The sequence below is a fragment of the Enoplosus armatus genome, chromosome 1, assembly GCF_043641665.1.
Source record: "Enoplosus armatus isolate fEnoArm2 chromosome 1, fEnoArm2.hap1, whole genome shotgun sequence".
NCBI lineage: Eukaryota > Metazoa > Chordata > Actinopteri > Centrarchiformes > Enoplosidae > Enoplosus > Enoplosus armatus.
The window spans coordinates 20,867,114-20,888,680 of record NC_092180.1 but is presented as its reverse complement, the minus strand read 5'-3'; the positions used below and the strand labels follow the sequence as shown (position 1 = coordinate 20,888,680).

At 39.4% G+C, this 21,567-nt stretch overlaps 1 protein-coding gene across 3 annotated transcripts; it reads right to left on the bottom strand.

The window, feature by feature from the left end:
* Positions 1 to 634: 634 nt before the first annotated feature.
* Positions 635 to 11,645, bottom strand: LOC139282508 (signal peptide peptidase-like 2A). Of its 3 annotated transcripts, XM_070902264.1 has the most exons (17): positions 11,486 to 11,645; positions 10,323 to 10,433; positions 9,698 to 9,880; positions 9,296 to 9,385; positions 9,024 to 9,157; positions 8,562 to 8,716; positions 8,371 to 8,467; positions 7,888 to 7,989; positions 6,867 to 6,948; positions 6,470 to 6,544; positions 6,116 to 6,172; positions 5,491 to 5,544; positions 3,997 to 4,096; positions 3,675 to 3,755; positions 2,943 to 3,103; positions 1,841 to 1,874; positions 635 to 1,111 (listed from the first exon to the last, which is right to left on the bottom strand). In XM_070902264.1, the coding sequence occupies exons 1-17, from the start codon at positions 11,537 to 11,539 to the stop codon at positions 1,071 to 1,073; spliced, it is 1,611 nt and encodes a 536-aa protein (XP_070758365.1). In that variant the 5' UTR covers positions 11,540 to 11,645; the 3' UTR covers positions 635 to 1,070. The 3 variants fall into 3 exon arrangements, with proteins under 3 accessions (XP_070758365.1, XP_070758374.1, XP_070758381.1); XM_070902273.1 differs by lacking the exon at positions 1,841 to 1,874; XM_070902280.1 differs by lacking the exon at positions 5,491 to 5,544.
* Positions 11,646 to 21,567: the final 9,922 nt, after the last annotated feature.

The window sequence follows — 21,567 nt, the reverse complement described above, 5'->3', positions numbered from 1 at the left end:
GATGTCAACAGTCTTAAATGAGCCATGTCAAATCCTATTCAGAGTGATAAAATGTTATTAATACAACATAACTGCAAGTTCCAGAGACTACTTAATTTCAATATGATGGGCCTTGGTACAAGATTTAAAATCCCACTAATGGGAACCATATATGTCAAAGACTTACAGAAGAATATTTATGAGTGCTGGTTGTAGGGACTGTGTTTGCTGTTCCTCCTCAGGGCAATAAATGCCTTTTATCACTTTATATTCAACATATTAAAAAAGGGGGACAGTTTTCAATGGGTTCCTTACCACCGCGAAAGACAAATACTTATCTGACACCCTTCATTTAGTGCTCATGCATTACATTCGTTCTCAACTCTCTCAGTGATGGTTTTATCCTCTTCACACAGGCAACTTCCTTTGTCCACAGAACACAAAATCCCCCATAAATCCTCTCAGTTCATACACATAATAATGGCTGTATGGACTTCTTTCCAAACAGAACAACAAGTCACAGTTTCTCCAGAGATGTGCGGTTTAGATACGATTTTGTTCACTGAAGTATCTGTGTGGAAGTTCCAACAAGGCAAGAAATACACACACACACAAGAACATTAAATAGAAGTTGTTCAATTTAATATAAGGCAATGAAAGAAATCACATCATACAAACAGGTTACACAGAAACCCCAAAACAGTTATCAAAAATGTATCATAATGTGGCTACAAGTAATTAAAACCCCAGCCCCCACCCCACCCCTGATGAAACAACTGTCAAGCTAAATATTGTAAAGTGCTTTCTCATTTTGATGTATGCAATCATCACCAAGGCAAAGTCATTACAGTTTTCTGAACATGAATCTAACAGACCTTTCAGGCACTAAACAAGCCTTTCAATCACTTAAAACATCTCTGTTCCAATTACACAATATTTATTAGCCTTGTAACCATTCACAGCAGTCAAATGAACCCATACTCTTATAAGAATCTGTTGATCAATAGCACGTGTTCCCTTGCTTTGCAAATGTAATATTAAAATGTAAAAAAAAAGCATCCAGCAATTGGGTCCATTCTCAACACTGTAAGTCAGCATTTTTCTCCTTCTACGGAACAGTCAGTTCTTCCCTCTAAAGAAAAAATGAGAGAAAAAGTTAATAACTCTTCAGTTTAATGTTTTGGTTCACCAAATACCAATGACAGACAAAGAAAGACAGTCACGTAGATGGGATTTTAATTTGTAATGCATACTGCATATACATCAGCATTTGAGCGGCACCTTCTACAAATACCAAACCACAGAGATAACACATCCCAACATCCATGCCACAGCTCTCCCAGGTTAACGGCAAGCAACAACATGCAGAGGGCAACATGAACATGTTGGTGACTGCATGAAGGATGGAGTAATGAGAGTATTAATTCCCATCGGTTGGAAAAGACGAATGAGTGGAGAAAGAGAATGATAAAAACAAACTGCAGAAATAAAGAAATTAAGTTAATGGTATTCCAGGGCCACAGATTTAACACAAGTCCACTTTGGTGTGTGGCTGAGAAGCTCTTCAGACATATCAGAAGATTATTTTCAATCAACTAGAGACACCTAGTGGTCAGTTAATGTAGAACACTGTACTGTCCAAACTTAGGTCCTCAAAGATCTCTGTATTTTAAAAAAGGTATAACATCTGTTGTGTCTTTGAATATCACACTGACCCTGGAAATCAGGGGTTAAAATGTCAAAAGACAAAGAAAAGGGGACAAAAAGAAGCTGGTAAGAAAAGAAAAGGCACTGCGGTAAGCAACTGTAAAATGGCAGGAGGGAATGTAGGGGGAGAGGTCTGGGTTGGAGGGAAGCACACCTGGCAGCAAAGGTTCCCTGGATGAGTCCAAGACCTGGTGAAGATGAAGCCAGGTCAGAATTGTATCTTTTTCCTGCTCTTTTTTGTCTCTCTCTCTTGCTTGCTCACTCACACACACACACACATCTATACACGAACCTCAGGGTGAGAGATGTTACGAACGGAAAGCATTATTTTTGTTGTATATCAACAACAGACTGCGTAAATCACTGCATTAATGCGGATCATTTTCCAAATCATACTACAGATATTAAGCCAATTATATTACGTCATGTATGCATGTATTTATGTACGTATGGCTATATGTATCTGTATGGCACACTTTATCTGCTTAGAATAAAATGTGCTATTTAGATCAAGTTTTTCTTTGGGTGTAACACACACACACACACACACACACACACACACACACACACACACACACACACACACACACACACACACACACACACACACACACACACACACAGTCGCAACACATACCAGATGTCTTTCCATTGCTGTACATTCAGTTCTTTAAAGAAAGCACAATATACTAGAATAGGTTTATACTACAAGTGGGTGACTCATAGTGATTTGTGAAGTGTAAGCCTGAAGCAAGTACACTGGCAGCGTAGTGATGCTGCAGCGTTTACTCAGTACCTCTAGCTGCAGAGAGCCGAATGATGTAAAGTGCAGTTGTCAGGACTGTAGTGACTTTGTGGAGACAAATAATGAAGCAGGAAACCCTCAGGGCTGACCAGGAAATGGCTCTTTTTTTTTTAGCTGAACAGGTAAGATGCTTTTTTTATTATGTTATGCACAGGCAGCTTGGCACTAAAGCATGTAAGCCTTGTTTGTATTAGTAAATATTTACAACATCCTCTAAGTTACTAGCAGTGAGCATACGTCTTGGCAGTAAACCTTGCAGTGTCCTTGGAATAGCGCTGTGTTGACTTTGGTTTCATGAACTGGTGTTGAAAAACTTACGTCACAGAAACAAGAGAAGTGAAGTTCTTCAGAAATACACTGAAACCTGTTTGAAAGCACTGAGGAAGTTCCAACAGGGCTGTGAAGTACCACTACTGTGCCAAACCTGTATAGAATCACTTTGAATTCTCACCTCATAGGTGGTTCCTGCCCAGAACTGCCTCATCTCTCCCCTGCACCCAGCCACCACGGCGGAGATTATCAGGGTGAAGGGCACCAGGTAGAGTAGGGCAGGCTGGCCCATCCCTGACAGCAGCATCACAGCAAACGTAGCTATCATTCCCAGCAGATAGGCTACAGGGGAATGAGACAGACAAACACAGAAGGAGAGAGATAAGGTAAACCTAAAACTTGCACCACACACAGATACAATCAGAACAATCCAGTGAAAGTCAGTACACAGTTTCATTTTAAAAAGAAAACAACAGAGACACCTAGTGGTCAGAAAAGATAATGTCAACATTTTACAAGCTGAAACTCTCGAAAAGATCTTCTGATACACAAGACCAACCAAATATTTCCACACTGATGTATATGGAAATGTTTTGTTTAAAAAGGCATGGAGTTCAACTAGAAGAGTGTGTGCAGTAGAGCATCAAAAAGCAGCTAATACTAACTATAAAATATTTTATACATTAAAAAAAGAAATGTGCACATATTCTTGCAGTATCAACAGTACTATAAAACCTGAACTTATGAGGATTGGATGAGGATACAGTTAACTGGATAAGATGTATATTAAGCTTTGTACATGTTTCAGTCACTCTATTTCCCTTTTCTCCAAAGATGCAAGCCAAAATACTGTGTCATGTTTACATGCGGCCATGCAAATGAATAACAAAATGATAGTTGAGCTGTGAGGTACCTATGCAGCAGCTGACAAAGTAGATCTTCTTGCTGCTGTTGATCCAAACATCAAACCTGCTGCAGTAGGCCACCAGGAGACCTGTTGGACCAATGAGGATGCAGAGGGTGAGTGATACACACTACAAAGGCTCTCTCATTTCTTGATTTTGCATTTCTGCAACTGTACACATCATGCATTTAGTTTTTCTGTCTTTTTCCTCTATGGGCTCATATGTGTTTATATACTGTGGTTAAACTGACTGGTGATCAGCACCCACTGTTGTCTGTATTCAAAATATTTACCAGGAATGTAAACACTGATGGTGACAGCTTAACCTCACCTGGAACTATGATATCTCCGTAACCCAGAATGGAGAACTGCATCCCACACAGGTTCTGAGCCCAAGCTGAGAACCGTGGGACCCGCATCACCACCGGCAGCTGAGAAAATAAAACATTTTACATGTTTAAAATAGCATAGTGCGACAGCAGATTTGTTGTGTTGTATGTAGCCAAATACAGTGAGCTGTACTTTGTGTTACTTCATATTCATTTTTCAAAGCTGCAGCTGACAAATTGGTGTAAATTGCTTTAAAATGTCTTGTTTTATTTCTAACTCCCATCTGATTGGCATCTCAGCTACACCATGGCTTTCCCAATTCGACAGAATCTGTGTGGTCTGTGTAGACATTAAAGAGGCAGCTGGGGCGAAGCTACAAATCAGAGAAAACAATTCAGACAAGAGAGACAACTCATCTTGCTGTTTTTAAAATTAATAGAATATAATATAATAATATATAATTTGAGTGTTAGTCTTGAGGTCTTTTTACTGGCATTTTTTTGCCACAGATGTTTCAAATCAACACAGTCTATTTTGAACGTTACTTGAGACTTTTTTCTTTGATTTAATTCAACTCTTGTTATAGTAATCGTGTTATTACAGTAGGCTGAATGTTATAAAACACGTTGTTTTTTTGTTTAAAGTTACATCTAAAACATCAACAAACTGCCGTTTCCACAAATGCTCACAAACATACTATGCAAACTGTCACACAATAACCTGCTGAACATGATTTTGTTGCGAGTACACAGGAGTGTGCCTCTGGAGTATTATTTCCCACAGAAAACCAAAAACCCAAGAACATAAGCTCTGCTGCAGGAAGAATCCTGGGAGAAACTCTGCGTCAACTCTCCGTCAATGGCTTAACATTCCTTACTGAATTCTCTGGGCACCTCTAACTGCAGAGAAAAAAAAACAATATTTTACTGAAATGGGATATAAATAAAAAAAGCTCTTCTATACACAAACCAAAAATGGAACCCTTTGAAGGCCAAATCCATTTTAAGATGATGCAAAAACATGAAAACACTGCCCGTAAACCAATTCAGCTCGAGCAGAACACTGATGCGTTCAAAATACAAACTCAAGTGACTCCTCAGCACGTACCACCTGACAATCATGTGAGTCTACATGTGCGTTTCTTTCCCTTGCTTCACATTTGTGAAAGGAGGAGCATAAATATACCTAAAAGGTACCTTGTTTTCATAAGGAGGCTAATAGCCATAGAAAAAATGAATATATACTGTACATTTTTAAATTTTAACAATTAGTTTGGATGTACCTGTGCGATCCATGTGTGTTTATATTGAAGAGTATATGAAACAAAAGAAAGGCCCAATACAAAACTTTCCTCATCAGTCTTTTCACATATGTATCTGAAAAGAGTAAAAAAGTGGGATTCTGCTCATGAGTCTGTCTGACACCCAATCCCTTCCACGCACCTCAGGATGCAGCACTGAAAAAAGGAATGGATGGGTAACAAGTCAAGCCTTACTTTCTCAGAGGGAGTCTGGGGTTCAGCTGGGACCTCCACCATGTTACCTTGCGTCTACGACAGAGCCCACCCAACCCCAGCGCACAGTTAGTCAATCAGTCTATCATTCCCTTTAGGGCATCAACAACAAGCAGTGCAGATCAGCCAGGATGTTAATAAAGCCAGAGCAAACTTTACAGGGAATTCCACCAAGCTTAGCTTTTAGCTCATTGTTAAGAAATTTGGAGATAAAACTGCTGCACACTGCTCTTCTTGAACACAAATGTACTCCACCAATATATTTAGTCACATTAGGATGTTTCAGTCTCCTACTAAAATAAACAATTTTCATTGAGCTTGAGCTATACGCATGGAAAGTGCCTGAGTTGGTTAAAAGAAAATGTTTTAAAAGTGTTCCTCAATAGAGCATTAATTTCTTTCTGTTCTGTATTCTAGATATTAAAACTATTATTAAAAAAAGAGACTGTCCATTGTTTTTTTCAACCATTCCAAATCTTAAAACTCATGAAAACAGTGAAAAGAATGAATGTGGAATCTGATATTTTTGCAAATCTTTTGAAAATGCCTAGAAAGACAATTTGGTGGAGTTCCCCTTCAAGATGAGAAGCAATGCAGGTGGACTTACCTTCTCTCCAGATGCATCGGGACCCAGAGCAACCTGCACCATGATGCTAACTCCATTCTGTCGACAGAGAAAGAGATGCCAAGCATTCATATTATGTTACTGTAAAACCACCATGCGTCACACTGCAACACCCGAGCTGCAAAAACATCATGTACGGTTCCCTTTGCAAATCATCACTAAGCTCATTAAGCTTTTGTGCATCAGATATTAATTGGATGACAAAACACTTCAAACTTTGGGGCAAGAAAAGGTTGAACATAAAAGCAGGAAATACTGAGGAATAATAGTATAGAAAACCCTACAGATCCTGCCCTGAGAAAAACAAACAAAACAAATAAATACATGTCCTCGTACCTTGGTGAAGAAAGGAGTGATGAAAACGAAGAAGACATCATACACAAGCAGGAGGCTCAGCAGAATCACACAGATCTGTGTGATTATGGAAAGAAAAAATTCACAGGTTGATTTCAGAACTGCTAAGAAAATACACCTTAACTTTACACTGCTTTATCAGAATGACAGTAAAAGTACAGAGATCTATCATGTTGATGCAAAGACAACAAGATCTGGCACAAAAGGACAGTGTGTGACACACTAAAAGCAGAGGACATTAAATATAAAAATATATACTTAAATAAATATAACAACAACAACAACAACAACAGTGAAAGTACTCCTTATGCCTAACAAAGAACAGAAGAAAAGAGACTAAGCAAAGATGATGAAAGAAAGGAGTGGGATTAAGACGCACCTTGAAGTTGGACAGTGAAATGGTCTTCATGAAGTTGAGGCAGAAAGCAATGCCAAGGAGGTCCTGCAAGATCCAGATCCACCTACAAGGACACAAAAAGCTCTTTTACTTTGTGTTTTAACCTTAGCATGTGTTTTTAACTTTAACGAGAGCAGTCTAGCTCTACTTTAAGAGATAGCACAGAAAGGAAATGCATAAAGTTAACAAGTATGAAAGGAAATTCTGATAAAAAAAAAAAATGGCACAAAGCCTAAGGCAACATGAATGAATGCAAATTGATTTTGCAGCCATGTGTTTGTTTGATATTTTACAATGCAAGTCCACAAAATTCATCAGTATTAAATATCTCTATATAAGAGGTTTAAAGGATTTGCTTTCCAATATCATCACCAAGAGACTTTCACATTCATAAACTCAGACTAAGCAGTCTGAATAAGATCATAAAAATAACACAAACAAGTTATGTTAAGGATATTGTGGCAGGGAGGCTGCTATTCTAGGAACACTGACCAACCTCTACTTGATGCAATAACCCTGCCAACATCATCATCACACTGAACATCACCAACTATGTGAGTGAGGTTATTATTAAAGCTAGTTAATACATTACTTAGAAAATACTTTTACTGAAACTATAGTCATCATTCATGTCTCACTTTCACAATCTTGAAACATTTATCAAGTTTGCAAGAAAATATGTTTTCATCAATATCTCAATTCACAGCACACACACATGCTCCTACATTTATTACAGTTAATGGCATTCTCAAGTGTATGTCATTAAGAAATAATGACCTTCAAACCTGGTAGCATGGTGACCAGAATAAAAAGCCCTACTATCACCTTTCTGGACAAGTCAAGTTCACAATTGGTTATAAACATGTAATACTACGCAGGAAGCTGATGACGCTGACTTGGGTTTTGCAACGTCCCCTGTGGCGGCGGCGCAGGCATCCCTGAGTGTGAACAGACTGAAGGATTACAGTTTCCTGTTTTGTGTGCATGTGTCCCCTTACAGTACCTGTCTTCATTCCTGTACACTCCCCAGACCACAGCAACGCTAATGCACAGAGCAGCCAATATGAGAGACCGCACCGAGAAGTTCCAGTTTCGGATAGAGAAGCTAGAAAAAGACACAGACGATCAAATAAACAAAGGCTCTCAGCAACTGAGGCTTGACTGCCAGGCTGTGATTCAGAGACAGACATGTTGGGAGAAGGCTGTAACAGGCACAGCTCTGTTTCACATCTTCCAACTGTGACCACAATGTCTTGTCCAGATGGGACAATGATTTGTGTATTTATTTAAAAAACAAAACAACAGGAAATTTCAGCCAGGGTAGATGTGTATTCAGGAAATTGTTATTTCTGTGTTATTATTTTTTGTGAAGTGATAACACTTCAGGGTCAGAATTATCTATTTTATATTTGCCCAACTCTAGTGGAATATGTGTGTGTATATATATATATATATATATATTTTTGAAAGTGGTGCTCATACATACCTCACAGTGCCGCAACCAATTAGCTCCATCACTGCATCAAGACAGCTGAACAGCGCAGAGGCAGATGCCAGGCAGAATATCGCAATAATGACATAAACTGGAGGAAAAAAAGAAACCACGACAACATCAACAAAACCTCAGATATTATCATTATTTCTTTGGACATGAGAGCCGTTTTTTGTTCCACTCACCAAGGACGTTGTAGAAGAAGTACATTAGGACCAGCATCCCACACATCAGGGCAACAAAGAAAACCACTTTGAGAGGAGAGTACAGGAAAAGCTCTCCGCTGTCTGCTTTGTTCTCTCCCCCTCCTCCCCCTGCTATGCCACTATTCAACCGGTCCCTGCCACAAATAGAAAAACATTTGAATTTTAATTAAATTTAATTATCTATAAAACGGGTGGTTCTTTGTGTATCAGCATCCACTATACTGATACACAGTACAATTTAATGCAATCTATGTATTGTTGGTTGACTATGTCAATGCTATCTACTGTATGTTCAACACTTCAGTGATATTCACATTGATAATCGATTATATTGCCACTGCATACTAACAAAAACAACATGTTCTTCTTCTAGTATCTGCTCTAGTTTGATTGTATAAACTTTACAGATACAGCTCCGTATGTACAGCTGCAATATCTCACCTCTCACATGCCCCGCTCCAGTAGCCGCCCAAGGCGACTGTGACAATGGAAATCAGTAGCATGACTGCAATGCTTGGATCAATCTTAGATTGAGATGGAGCATAAAGCTTCACCTGCATTCCATCACTAAACATCTGAGGACATACACAAAGATTACAAACATGATAAACATTTAATGATCAACTTTATTTTTATTTAACTTTATTCATCCAGTTTGACCTTCATCACATCAACTAAAAGGGGCAGTAACAAGACCAAAAAGACCTGCTGACCTGCTGTGCTTCCAGGAAGTCCCTGTATCTCATGAGAGCCAGAGGAATATGGATCTTGGCATACTCTGAGTCATTGGCTGATGGAGTGATCTGAAGAGCCGACAACATTTTTTTTTTATAAATGCAGATGATTAGACTTGGGAAAGTTTCCTATCTAGCCATGGTGATATTACCAAACAAATACGTCTGAGATGGCACAGTGAAACAAACATGATGATAGGAAACAAGAACATTTGTTTTACATAGAAAATTCGGTACCACTGGTATGTCACTTCCTTATTTCAAAATCACTTCTGCTTGTGCATCTTACATGTTACATTCGTACATGCTGAAGAAAATGTCAAATCACATCACTTTGTCTTTAACCCACAAACCAAATGCAGATTGATGTAAATATCCTACCAATGTTTTGTTACTGGCAATCAGTAAAGTTGTAGCTCCGAGTCTCTGAGCCACCAGAGCTTTCTGGCTGAAATCGCAGTCCCCCCTCATCACCACCACCGCTTTGCCATTTACCACATCTGGACTGACCCCTGAGTCATTACACAGCACAGTGGAGGTCATATTCACCAGTGGATACTGCACCTGGAAAAGTGAAGACAGTAAGTGATTGAACAGTTACGACAGGAGGAAAATTTCCTGTAAGTTTTCCGTCGGAAACATAGGAGAGGCCACACAATTATGGGTGTTACAGTAAACACAACAAAGTAATTTCTTCTAAGGTCATCATAATTACGTCTTAACTACAAATACTTCTGGTTACCACATTAATCAGAGTGGTAAATCACCACCAGCCACCAGGTAGTAAATACAGGCTGTAAAGTGGTGATAAGTGACATTTTGTTTCTGATTCTGATTTGGAATTATTTAGAGTCTCAAATGTGTCTACTCCACAGCCCACTTTGGAAGGTAACCGCTCATACCTCATACATGTCTAAAGAAGTCAATAAAAGTCAGAGTTAATTTCCTGTTCCGATACTAATAAAGTCACAATAGAATAGTGCCTAAAAAGGTTTGAAACACTTACAGCAGCATCAAGGGTTTGTGAGAGGGGGGTCCAGGAGTGATTGTGGACAATGCAGTACTCACTATCTATATTTCCATTTGAAATGTGCAAGATCGCCTCTTGGCAGTTTATCTGTTGGGAAAAAATGTTATTTGGTTAAGTTCCACAGAAATGTAAAAAATGTTGAAGAAAATATCTTACATCTCTAACATACTAAGCTGGTTATAGGAGTGAACAGAAGGCAGCAGATTAACTGTAGCTGGCCTGACATACAGATATGCTGCATCCCAGTAGGCATACATTTGGTGCTTTATATGTCGAAAAACCATTCAAAATAAACCATATGTGAAGAAAAAAAATCTGTTGTAGGTTGCTAACTGCTTACAATATAATGTGTGCCATGACATTTTAATGTAGGCGATTGCCCTACACTGAAATATAGTCATTTAAATGCTGCCACTTCTCATGCACATCAACAAATCTATGCCGTAATGTGATGACTAATGTAATGTCACAAAGATCAGACTGACTTGAAGGCAACTTTAAGCTTTCAGCAGACTTTGGTTTTCCTTAAATCAGTTTTTTCCCATGATAGTCTTAATTAAGTGGTAATGCTAACCAAACACTAAAGACAGAACGGTACTGTGATCATATATTACTGCTGTGATAAATAAATGTTTTCTCAGTCTTAAAATAAATATGTAAATACTTCCTTGTTGGTGACGTGATAGAGAACGTCGGGGAAATCACCCTCCGCCAGACCTCAAGTTATACTTCCGTACAAGTTAGATAAATTAGATTTTAACAGACTAAGAGTGGGGTGTAATTCAGTCTTTGGACACTGTTATCTATCATTTACGTCGTCCCATCATGTAACACTAAAGCAGCACTGAAACTCAGTTTTGTAGCTTGAACCACATTTACGTTAGCTGAGGCTAACTGACCGAACGACAGAGCTAACGTTAGCTCACTGACAGCACTCATTGTCTCGTTGAATACCAGACAACATGGTACTTCTGGTACACACATTAGCATAGTATATTGACTGCATACTAAGAATATGATTTAGACAGTTAACAGTAGTCACAGCTGACATGTTTATCGACGGTAAGTTCAGCTATCAGGCCCGTCAGTTGCTAACGCACACCAGATTCAGTTTATGTTATTATCGTCCATCAACTTACCTGCGGTGTCCAGAAAATGACCGACAAAATAACGATTCTGACAGCTATTTCCATTTTGGTAACATTCGCTTTTTAACACAATCTGGTGGCATCAACATTAATTGACTTCAATGTGGCACGGAGACACTTTTTACGAGCTAAGTTACTCGTATCTGCATTGCTATTGTTTAGCTTGCCAGCAGCTGTCAGGTACTTCCTGTATTGGCTCGTGACACATGACACGCTGACCCACTACTTTCTGTTTCACCTCGCAGCGTCTAAACAACAGACATAGCCTACATGTACTGACCATTAGTCATTTAGAAATAATAAAGTAAAAGTAGCAATACCACAGTATAAAATGATTCCATTACAAGTAGTCATGCAGGGAAAATGTAAAAGTACATATTTTTAGCATAATGTACATAAAGTATTATAAATATGAGTTCTCAATTGGCCCTTTTCACAGCAGACATTTTCTCTTGTCATGGGAAGAAAAGTACAGGTGTTACTGATAACATTACCGATGGCTCTGTTCTATTCAAGTGCCCCAGTAAGACCATGATTATCTGGTCCTTCGACATACAGAGTTTTCAGGTTTGAAATGAGCCCTTTCTTTGGAACCGATTCCGTTCTTTCTTCCTCCTCTTGCTCCTCACTTTCTCTCTCCATCACTCTCCTGACTTTCTCACTTCTTCCTCTCCCTTTTTCTGTCTCTTTCTCACCTCCTTTTCCTGTCAATTCTTTCTTTCCCCTCCCTCACCTGTTTTTCTTGCTCGTGTATGCTCATTTTGTCTTGTTTCCTTCTCTTCTCTTCTCTGTTTCTCCGTCTTTACCCTCCTGTCATTCCCTGTCCTCCCTTTTATCTCTTTCTTGCTCCTCTTCCTCCTGTCTTTTTCTTTCCTCCTTCACTGTCTTACTCCCGTCCATCCTCTGCTGTCTTTGTTTCCTCCTCCCTCCTCTCCGTCTTTTGGTTTCCTCACTTTTGTGTCTCTGTACCACCTATCTGTCCTGTCTGTCTCTCTCCTCCTTCCTCCTCTTTCTCTTCCCCTTCTTCTGCTGTCCAGTCTTTCCAAATGCTGACACTACAACATGTATATGATATATTTAAGCATAACCATCTCAAGTCATTGGCGTGATTATAAATACAGTAGGTTAGACTTAATCGTTTTATTTGCCATTTTAAGCATGGTCTATTGTCAAACAAATATGTAACAGCTGACAGAGAAACAAATCATTATGAAGTGTGTAACACTTCTTCAACTGCAGCAGAGTCAGCAAAAACTCTCTTGTTCAGTTTCTGCTGTGCATAATTAAAATACAGTTTCATACAGTTATAACAGCCCCAACAACAGTTATAGAAGGACGGGAAAATACGTAATACATGTCTCTAGTTATTCTTTTCTTGTAATCACACATATATGACGTTTTTATCAATGTTGCCATGGCTACTGTATGATCAGGGAACTGTGTAACCTTTAGGTGACTCATATGTTATAGGTATTTATAGGAAAGATTTGGGCTACAATATCTCTCGACCTCACCAGTTTGTCTTTTGGTCTCAAATGAGGTACTGAGTGAATGACAACAAATTCATGTTAATATCCAGTTGGCCTTTACATTCGATCACATTTTAACACAGTATACATTTAAAGCTTCACAGCAGGTCATTGTTTTGGTTTTATGGCCCCAATACTGTTTTGGTTTCCTCTCACCGCTCTTATCAGCCTCGTCACAGTAGGCAGCTGTTTTCAACAAACACAGCTAAAAACCCACTGGACGCTGCTTGCCCAGCACCAGCTGACTATAGGAGGAGTGTGCTGTCGCTCCTTCACCAGCCAACGAGGTGCTCAAGTAACAAATGTGAAAAAAACACAACCTGACTAACTGGAAGAATCTTCTTTATTTCACCAACGTGTTCATGTGCAGGGTCTATCCTAAGCTAAATAGCATGTTACCAGCACTGGCAGCATACACTTCTGTCTACCACCAGCTAACATCATCAGTTTGAGATTCTGCACTTAACTATCTTCATATCATTCATAGCCATTCACTGGAGCTGGCTGCTGAGTCGCTATTCATCTCACATACAAGGGAGCCTTTTTTTCAATTGATTTCTTGTCTTTATTTCACTGAAAATCATTGACATCATGTCTCACATCATTTTTCTCAATACATTACCAATGTTCATTTCACTGAACATGTCCTAAAATTTGCCTCTCTCTTCTTAATCCAAATATCCTGGAAAAAAAAGAATAACATTTCAATCTCTGAATTATTTTAATTTTGAGTATTATTATATTTGTATGGTATGTTGTTTTTCATACTGTGCACTCTTGTCACAGCGTATGATCTCTCATTGAATACTCCATATTCTGCCTTTTGCCCCTTTAGCTTAGCTTGAGTAACCTTTTGTATGATTCATACAAATCACCCATTAAGCTTAACGTGATCGAGGGTGACGATATGGTCATGTTTTTAATTGTGATCTACCCCTCGTCATCCAGTATATACTCCTCAGCACCAATTAGTTAATAGCCAGCCTGCTCGCACCTCCAAGATGTAATCAGATGCCTGCTGAACCTGAGATTAATTTTTCTTTTTATGATTTCATCAGTTTCACATGACGGCCTTTTCCATGGACAGCTTAAAATGTTGAAAAAATAAAAACATGAACAGTTCTTGAAGACAGATGGACTATTAGCTCAAGTGCAGATCATTTTGACAATTACAGGAAGTGTTGGGGTTTATGAGGACATAGTAGGCTAAAAGTAGCATGTTACCACAGCAACCATGCTGATGAGAATGTATGTGGACTGTATACAGCACATACAGCGTGGATCTCCCACATTAATGGGCAGCAGTAATTTACATACATATGTCCTCTGTAACGGATTAACGTGAACTTAACAACTGTCACTGCATGGCAGAGAAAGGCAGAGAAGCTAAAACTAACCATATGGTGATGGATTTTCAAGCAAACACGGAGACTTCCTGGCTCACCCCTGCAGCTCCACAGCCCCAAAATTTGAGCTAAACACAGCAGCTGCTTCGCCTTGTGCGACTCTGACCAGAGTAAACGGCTGCTGCAACTGTGGCTTTGGGGTTTTTGCTTTAAATGTGCAGTCCCACTGAATCTGTCTGTCAACCCTCTGCCCGGCTATTACACCTTTACTTAAGATAATGGCTGTCATGGTGCTTGCAATGCATTTTGAGTGTACAATATTTCAGATTTAAGTTGTCACAACACGAATATCTATTGATCTATGCATAGATATTTCGCTGGAATCTGTTGTAGGTGATGTCGGATTTAAATCTGCAGATCATTTTGTGTTGTCTATTTGCATAAGTGTCTATTTGTATGCAAATCAAGGTTCTACAAATGAGGGTGCTTCCTTTCAGAACAGGAATTCATATACTTTTTTTGCTAAACCAAACCAAGTATAAACTGCTAAACCACGCATGCATGCCCATCTGCCCGCACACACACACACACACACACACACACACACACACACACACACACACACACACACACACACTCACACTCACATATATCCAGCTGAAGTCTTTGGGAGCCATGTGGTGCAGATTGATTTATGTGGATTCCCTCTGGGTGCAGCAGGGAGTGTCTAAAAATGAATTCTACAGAGGAAAAAATTAATTTACGTTGCAATGATGAACACACCATTCACTGCGCCTCTGCTTGTCTAATTATTCACCAAATGATACTAATGGGAGTAACAACAGGTGGGTATACTACCAGTTGCTACAGAGAAATGCTGCTTGAATCATATAAATTCCTTAAATATTCTCTGAAATGATATTCAGCAAAAGCTCATATAATTATATAATACTTTTTATTTGTGTGACTTCTAAGCAATTCATAGCAAGTAACTTGAAATTGACAAGTGGACTCTAACCATATAAAGAGAGCCTTCAGAGATGAAATCATAGAACACCTTGAAAGCAACCTCACACACAAAACCAAGCAAACGAAAAACAAAACCAAACTTGAGCAGGATGCTGAGTAAAAAACCTGTAATAAAAAGGGACATTGACTTGAACATCAAATAATTTAACATTCTGGAAAATATTTGCTTTCTTGCTGAGAATTAATTAGATGAGAAAATTGATACCACTTCCACTCTTAGACATAACACACCGTAAACTGTTGGACTTATGAAAAAAAAAAGTTGAATGATAAAAGTCTAATGATTTCTTCAATGACTGTCGACACAGAAACACTAGAAGATTTAAAAATATGTTCATGTTATTGCCATCAGGTTGAATTATTTCAACACTGTTTCTGAGAAATTATGCTTTTTCCTTCAGTGTGGAATGACAGAGTGCCACTGGTGCCAACTTAAAAACTAGTAGCAATAACCAGTATGCTTGTGATATAACTGTTGAGCTGTGAGTGTGTCTATTTCACGTGGAGAAAAATGAGCACTAGAAGCAGTGTACCCAATGATGGTTGAGTGATGAAGTCCCCTGCCTCTTATAACACATACAGGGAACATCGGGCCCCTGCTGGCCGAGCATCGATGCCTGCCAGAGCCTTCTCCCCTGTGTCAAGACATCGCTGTGAGAGAATAAAATTAATGTTCCACTCAGGCTGATGGTCAAACCTTTCTCTGCTGAATGCTTTCCACAGAATAAGAAAGGACACTTGAAGCTGAGGGGACTGGGCTCCAGTTCAATGAATTACATGCCGCTCCAGTTGAGACAGTAAGGTGTCAGCTTGACCTGCCTGTGTGCAGCAGGGAGTCACACGCATGCATGTCTTTGTCTGCTGATTGGCCTTTCATTGATCGTGAAATCAGTTCAATCAAGCTGTTTGCATGCAACGGTGAAGGCGCCATTTCCATCCTCATTTTGCATAAGTGAATAAATGATCACACTCATAAGATCAGTCTTTTATTCTTTGCGATGATGACATAAGATACTTCACATGTAAAATACTGAAATTATTTATGATACTGTATGAAAATCACCTCAGTTAATCCATCACAGTCAACATGTTTGGTTCTATTTTTTTGTTTTGTGGTAAAACATGCGGTGGATTTATTTGAAAACTGTAAATGTGGTGTGTGATGTGTGAAACTTATGTGAGATTTCAGGTATGTAATGTGTGACATTTTAGAGTTGGCCATCGAAGCATTTTTTTTGTGTGTGTGTGTGTGTGTGTGTGTGTGTGTGTGTGTGTTTTTAAATAGGTATTGATACCAAATCAAAACCATTTGATAGCGAGTATCAAGTAAAGTGGCAAAGATCTGCCGGGCTCAGTTGTGTCCTCCAAACTGAAAGAAAGTAAAACACGTCTGGCCACATTTAGAATGGCGCAGCCTTGTCGAACCATTATGACGTATTCCGTCTTGAAATGCAGACCTCAAAGGAGGCTGTCAATCAGGTGAAAATGTCAACTTTGTCTGTCTGTTATGAACTACCATGAAAAGCCATTCGTGCTTGTTTGTTTGTTCCATCTAACACTTTGACGCTGTATTTCAGCGTCTCAGTTTCAGTCAGTCATGTTATTTCTGTATTTTGTCCGGCAGCAGATTGATTTGGCAGGTGAGGAGCGGTGTAAGGAGGCCTGAAAGACCACAATGCAACATCTTCTGAGAGAATTGTGTGTATTTACTTTTGGACACAAAAGTATTTTCCTCAACCAGTCGAGTTATTGCATATCGAGTTATGGCCTGCTGCTTTAGGTACCAGAGAGAAGATGAAATATGATACACAGAGTTCAGAAGTTTTTATGATACATCTATGAGTTTGAAGGCTCATCATAAACCCACAGTGGTTTATAATACTCCAAGACAATCATCAGCCATAAAGCTGTTCATGATACAAGGTAATCTACCTGTTTGTTTTTGCCAGACCATCTCTACATCAGGACCCCTGTTGTGCCAATGCAATGGTCCACTTAAAATTAATGAGATTTTTTGTTTACCTGATCACATTATTTGTAGCACAATCCGTAAAACCATTTGCAACTGTCATAGGGCAAGGGAGAAATGACTGTGTATGGATGGCTTTGGTTCAAGAAAACCTAAGATACATTTTGTTCCTGTTTATTTCTGTGATTATAAATGTACGGAAATACATTTGTAGCACCCCAGGATGTGGCAGTGGGTCATATGCAGTAAACTTTCAACAGACTCACATTACTCTCTCGAGCTTCGTGAGTCTATCAGCAGACATGGAGCAAGAAGAAACAAACCTTCCTATTACATGCCCGCTGTAATCAACCAACATCAGGGCACTTGAGACTCAGGGTCGCTTCCACTTGAGACTGAATTTTATTAACACCATAATTTGGTACGTTGGTACAAGGGCAGACCAAATTGCTGTTGAGCAAATACAGTGACCACATTGGCTCAAATGCTTAAATGTGGCTGCAGTGTGAAATGGCGAACGTCATGTCCCATTTCAGTCACAATAAACTGAACATGGGTATATGTGTATATATATATATATACTGTATATATACAGGATGATGATATAACAGCCCAACTGCTGTGTTGTGGTTGTCCAGTAGATTGTAGGGAATTAAACTATACTTAAGATATGATAAACATAACTTTATTGAATGCATAACGTCTAACTTTAATCAACAAATAGCTTCATGGCTCTCCTTTCTTCTTCTTTTTTTTTTTTTTAAGCTTTAGAAAAACAATTGTGTATTGAGAGTATTGAGTTGCGTTGTGACACGACTTCCCTTCAAGGGCTCGTGATGAGTGAAGCCCGGAAAACTGGGGTGAGAAATAACAACATGTTTTGGGTCAGCATGTTCCCTTCCTTCCTGGCCGTGAGTTGAACGCCACATAAGTATCTATTCTACATTGGAACCAGGGAAATTAATCCATCTCAATAAATCAAAACAGATCCTGCAACATGCACACAAGGACATCACAAAGGAGGGGGACCATAAACTGCTTTGCTTGGCTAGTCCCTCGTAGGTAGATTATAAGTCTGGAAATGTCAGTTGTTGTTTTCTATGCATCTGTGTATTAGACCGTTGCATATTCAGCTACCAACAGTCAGAAAGGTTCAGTATAATGCCAGCTGGAAATACAGACAGCAAAGTATCCCACACCCTTGAACAGCGATTGCAAATGCGTAATGATGCTGTTAGTGTTGCCTGATTAACTGATTAGTTTGTCCTCTCCGCTTGAGGGCTTGTTAATTAATGACATAAAGCACATTCAACGGCTAAATAAAGAATACAACTCTCTGGACAGGACACCGTTCTCTCAAAGGGCTTCACCCTAAGGCCTTGTATTTGAGCACGGCACTTGAACAATCCAACCACAATGACTTTCCACCAGAGCACTTTTATTTACGTCGAGAGTGCATTCAAAGCCTCCTTTGACTCAGCACAGACATTTGACCGCCTAAGACTAAATAAGAGGACAAACTATTAAGATAATAAAATCATAAAATGAATGAACTAATAAGCCAAGAAAAAAGATCTAATCCATGATCATACATCCTTGACAAGTATACTAATCAAAAGGTGCTGAAACAAAAGTTTGACTTCAGCAAATCTAGTGGGCTCCTCAGAGATAAGCCTATAGACTGTTAGAGTCTCTGTGAAATAAAACTAGGATTAGACTAGGACTAGAAGTACAACCTTCATTTGTTTGCCAGGGCTTTAGACTTGACGCTGTGAATGTGAATGAGTCATGCTGCCCACCCCAACCTTTAAATCTCAGGGCCAACAATGAAGAAAAATACAATAACTCAGGCAATATGTACAGTACTAGTCATACTGTACATACTGGTTATTAGTCATGTTGTACAACTGTGGTTCCAAACCAGGAGGTTTTCAAAGTATATTAAATCACTGTTGCATTTCAGCTCTTTCAAAAGAACAGCACCACAAACTCTGTTACTTACAGGCACTTCATCTGGCACTGAATGTTTACTTAATGCTTTAATAAAATTAATATGAATAAGTATGCTGTATGGATGCAGACAGAAACACTTTGCCATAACAGACCAGTGTAGAGAGGGAACCAGAGAACTCCTGCAAACACTAAAATTCATTTTGTGGCATCTCCTTTACATGTGTGGTGAATGGTTTCACCTGCATTCAAGTTTACATACCGTTTACAAGGAAAGGAGTTCAACCACACACTGATCATTTTCATCAAACAATAATGAGAGAAAGATCGCCCTTGCTCAGCCATAGATATGCCCTCGCTTTGTTTCAATCCCTCATTCAGCACTAATGGACCTTAGATTTGGCCCCGTGGTGGCCCTCACTCTTTCCCTTTTGCATTCTTCTTCAAACTGGAATGGATAAGGAGGAATGTGCTATGAGAGGTTGAGAGACTGCTTTAATTAGTCCCTGTCACCTCTCCTCCTTGCCTTGACCCGTGTTCAACTTTCAGTGAGACATCACCATGGAAACAGAGCCAAATTTACTCTGGCATATTTATTCAATCTCTGTAACCGTTTTATTAGGTAAAGTAGATGGCTCTCGGAGGGCAAACCTCTGCTAGAGAAATGTATTTGTAAAGGTATGCCAGATCCACACAGAACTGACAGATGGTGGGTTTTTTTTTTACAAATAAGTTAATTTCTTCATTGAAAAACTTGTTTTACATGATGTGTAAACAGGTTGATGGGACATGAGATATCCTGCTTAAAGTTTCCACCACTGACCATTTTACTTCATGGGAGCCCACAGTGATCAGTCAGCAGTGTATTTGTCTGTTAACTCTTCCTACTGTCTAAACAGAATAAGATACAGCTACAGGATGTAGCACCACATACTTGATTGGACCAGACTTGAGCTCCAAAGTTCAACATTGTTAAAGCAATAGTTTGACATTTTGGGAAACACTCTTTCTTGCCTACAGTTAGATAAGACGATCTATACCGCACTCATGTCTGTACAGTAAATATGAAGTTGCGGCCAGCCGCCGGTTAGCTTAGCTTAGCATAAAGACTGGAAACAGGGGGAAATGCCTAGCCTGGGTCTGTCTAAAAGTAGCAAAGTCCACCTGCCAGCTCCTCTAAAGCTCACTAATTAATGGGTTACATTTCACTTGTTTATTCCGTGCAAAACCCAAAGTGTAAAAATGGTTGCCTGGCAACTGCTCCTGTGCAAGAAATAGTGAGGCACACAACCCCCCACATAAAACAGCAAATTGTCATTTTTGCACACGGGATTTTTGTACGAACAAACAAGGTGTAACATGTTAATTAGTGAGCTTTAGAGGTGCTGGTAGACAGATTTTGTTACCTTTAGATGGAGCCAGGCTAACTGTTTCCCTCTGTTTCAAGTCTTTATGCTAAGCTAAGCTAATCGGCTCAAGCTACATGTTTACTGTACAGATATGAGAGTGGTATCAATCTTATCATCTAACACTTGGCGAGAGAGAGTGAATAAGTGCATTTCCTAAAATGTGGCACTATTCCTTTAAACAGGCTACATTCACAAGCATGCCTTCAAATGAGAAGCTTCAACCAAATTTGGACAATTGTGTGAAAAGTTTGTCCCTTCTCTCTTGCCTCATCTTGTCAGGTAAGTGCTGTACTAACTCCAGCTCCATTTGAGATGATGGGGAGCTTAGTCTTTGTAACTTAACTCTACAGTCTTTAGATTTATCTGACAGACTTGGATCTTGTTGTTGTTTACAGACATGTAGATCTCGTGGCCAAAGACAATACTGTTTTTCAAGCAGTCTCAGCTGCCTGTGCCCTGTCTCGTGAATCATCTCTTATGTAATATTGTAGTTTTTACTGGACGGTTTCACTCAACATATTCCAAACTGTGATTTCGTGATTTCAACATTTTTCCATTATTGTCTCTTGCGCCTTGTTTCTTCCTGCCATTTGTTTGGAAAAGCATGATCGGTGGTTTTTGTCTTGTGCTGATCACCAATTATAATGTATTCGCCCTCACATGTGTTTCTTTTCTTTACAAATACGTCAGAGAATGTGGAGTTGAGGTCAGACCACACCCCGGGGTTTGTGTTGCACGCCTCTGATTGGTGTATGGATAAAAAAGCGCACGGGACGCACTGGACGGCAGAGGAGCCGGACGGCTGCAGTAGGTGTCGGTGAAGCTGCCGCCTTGCCAAACT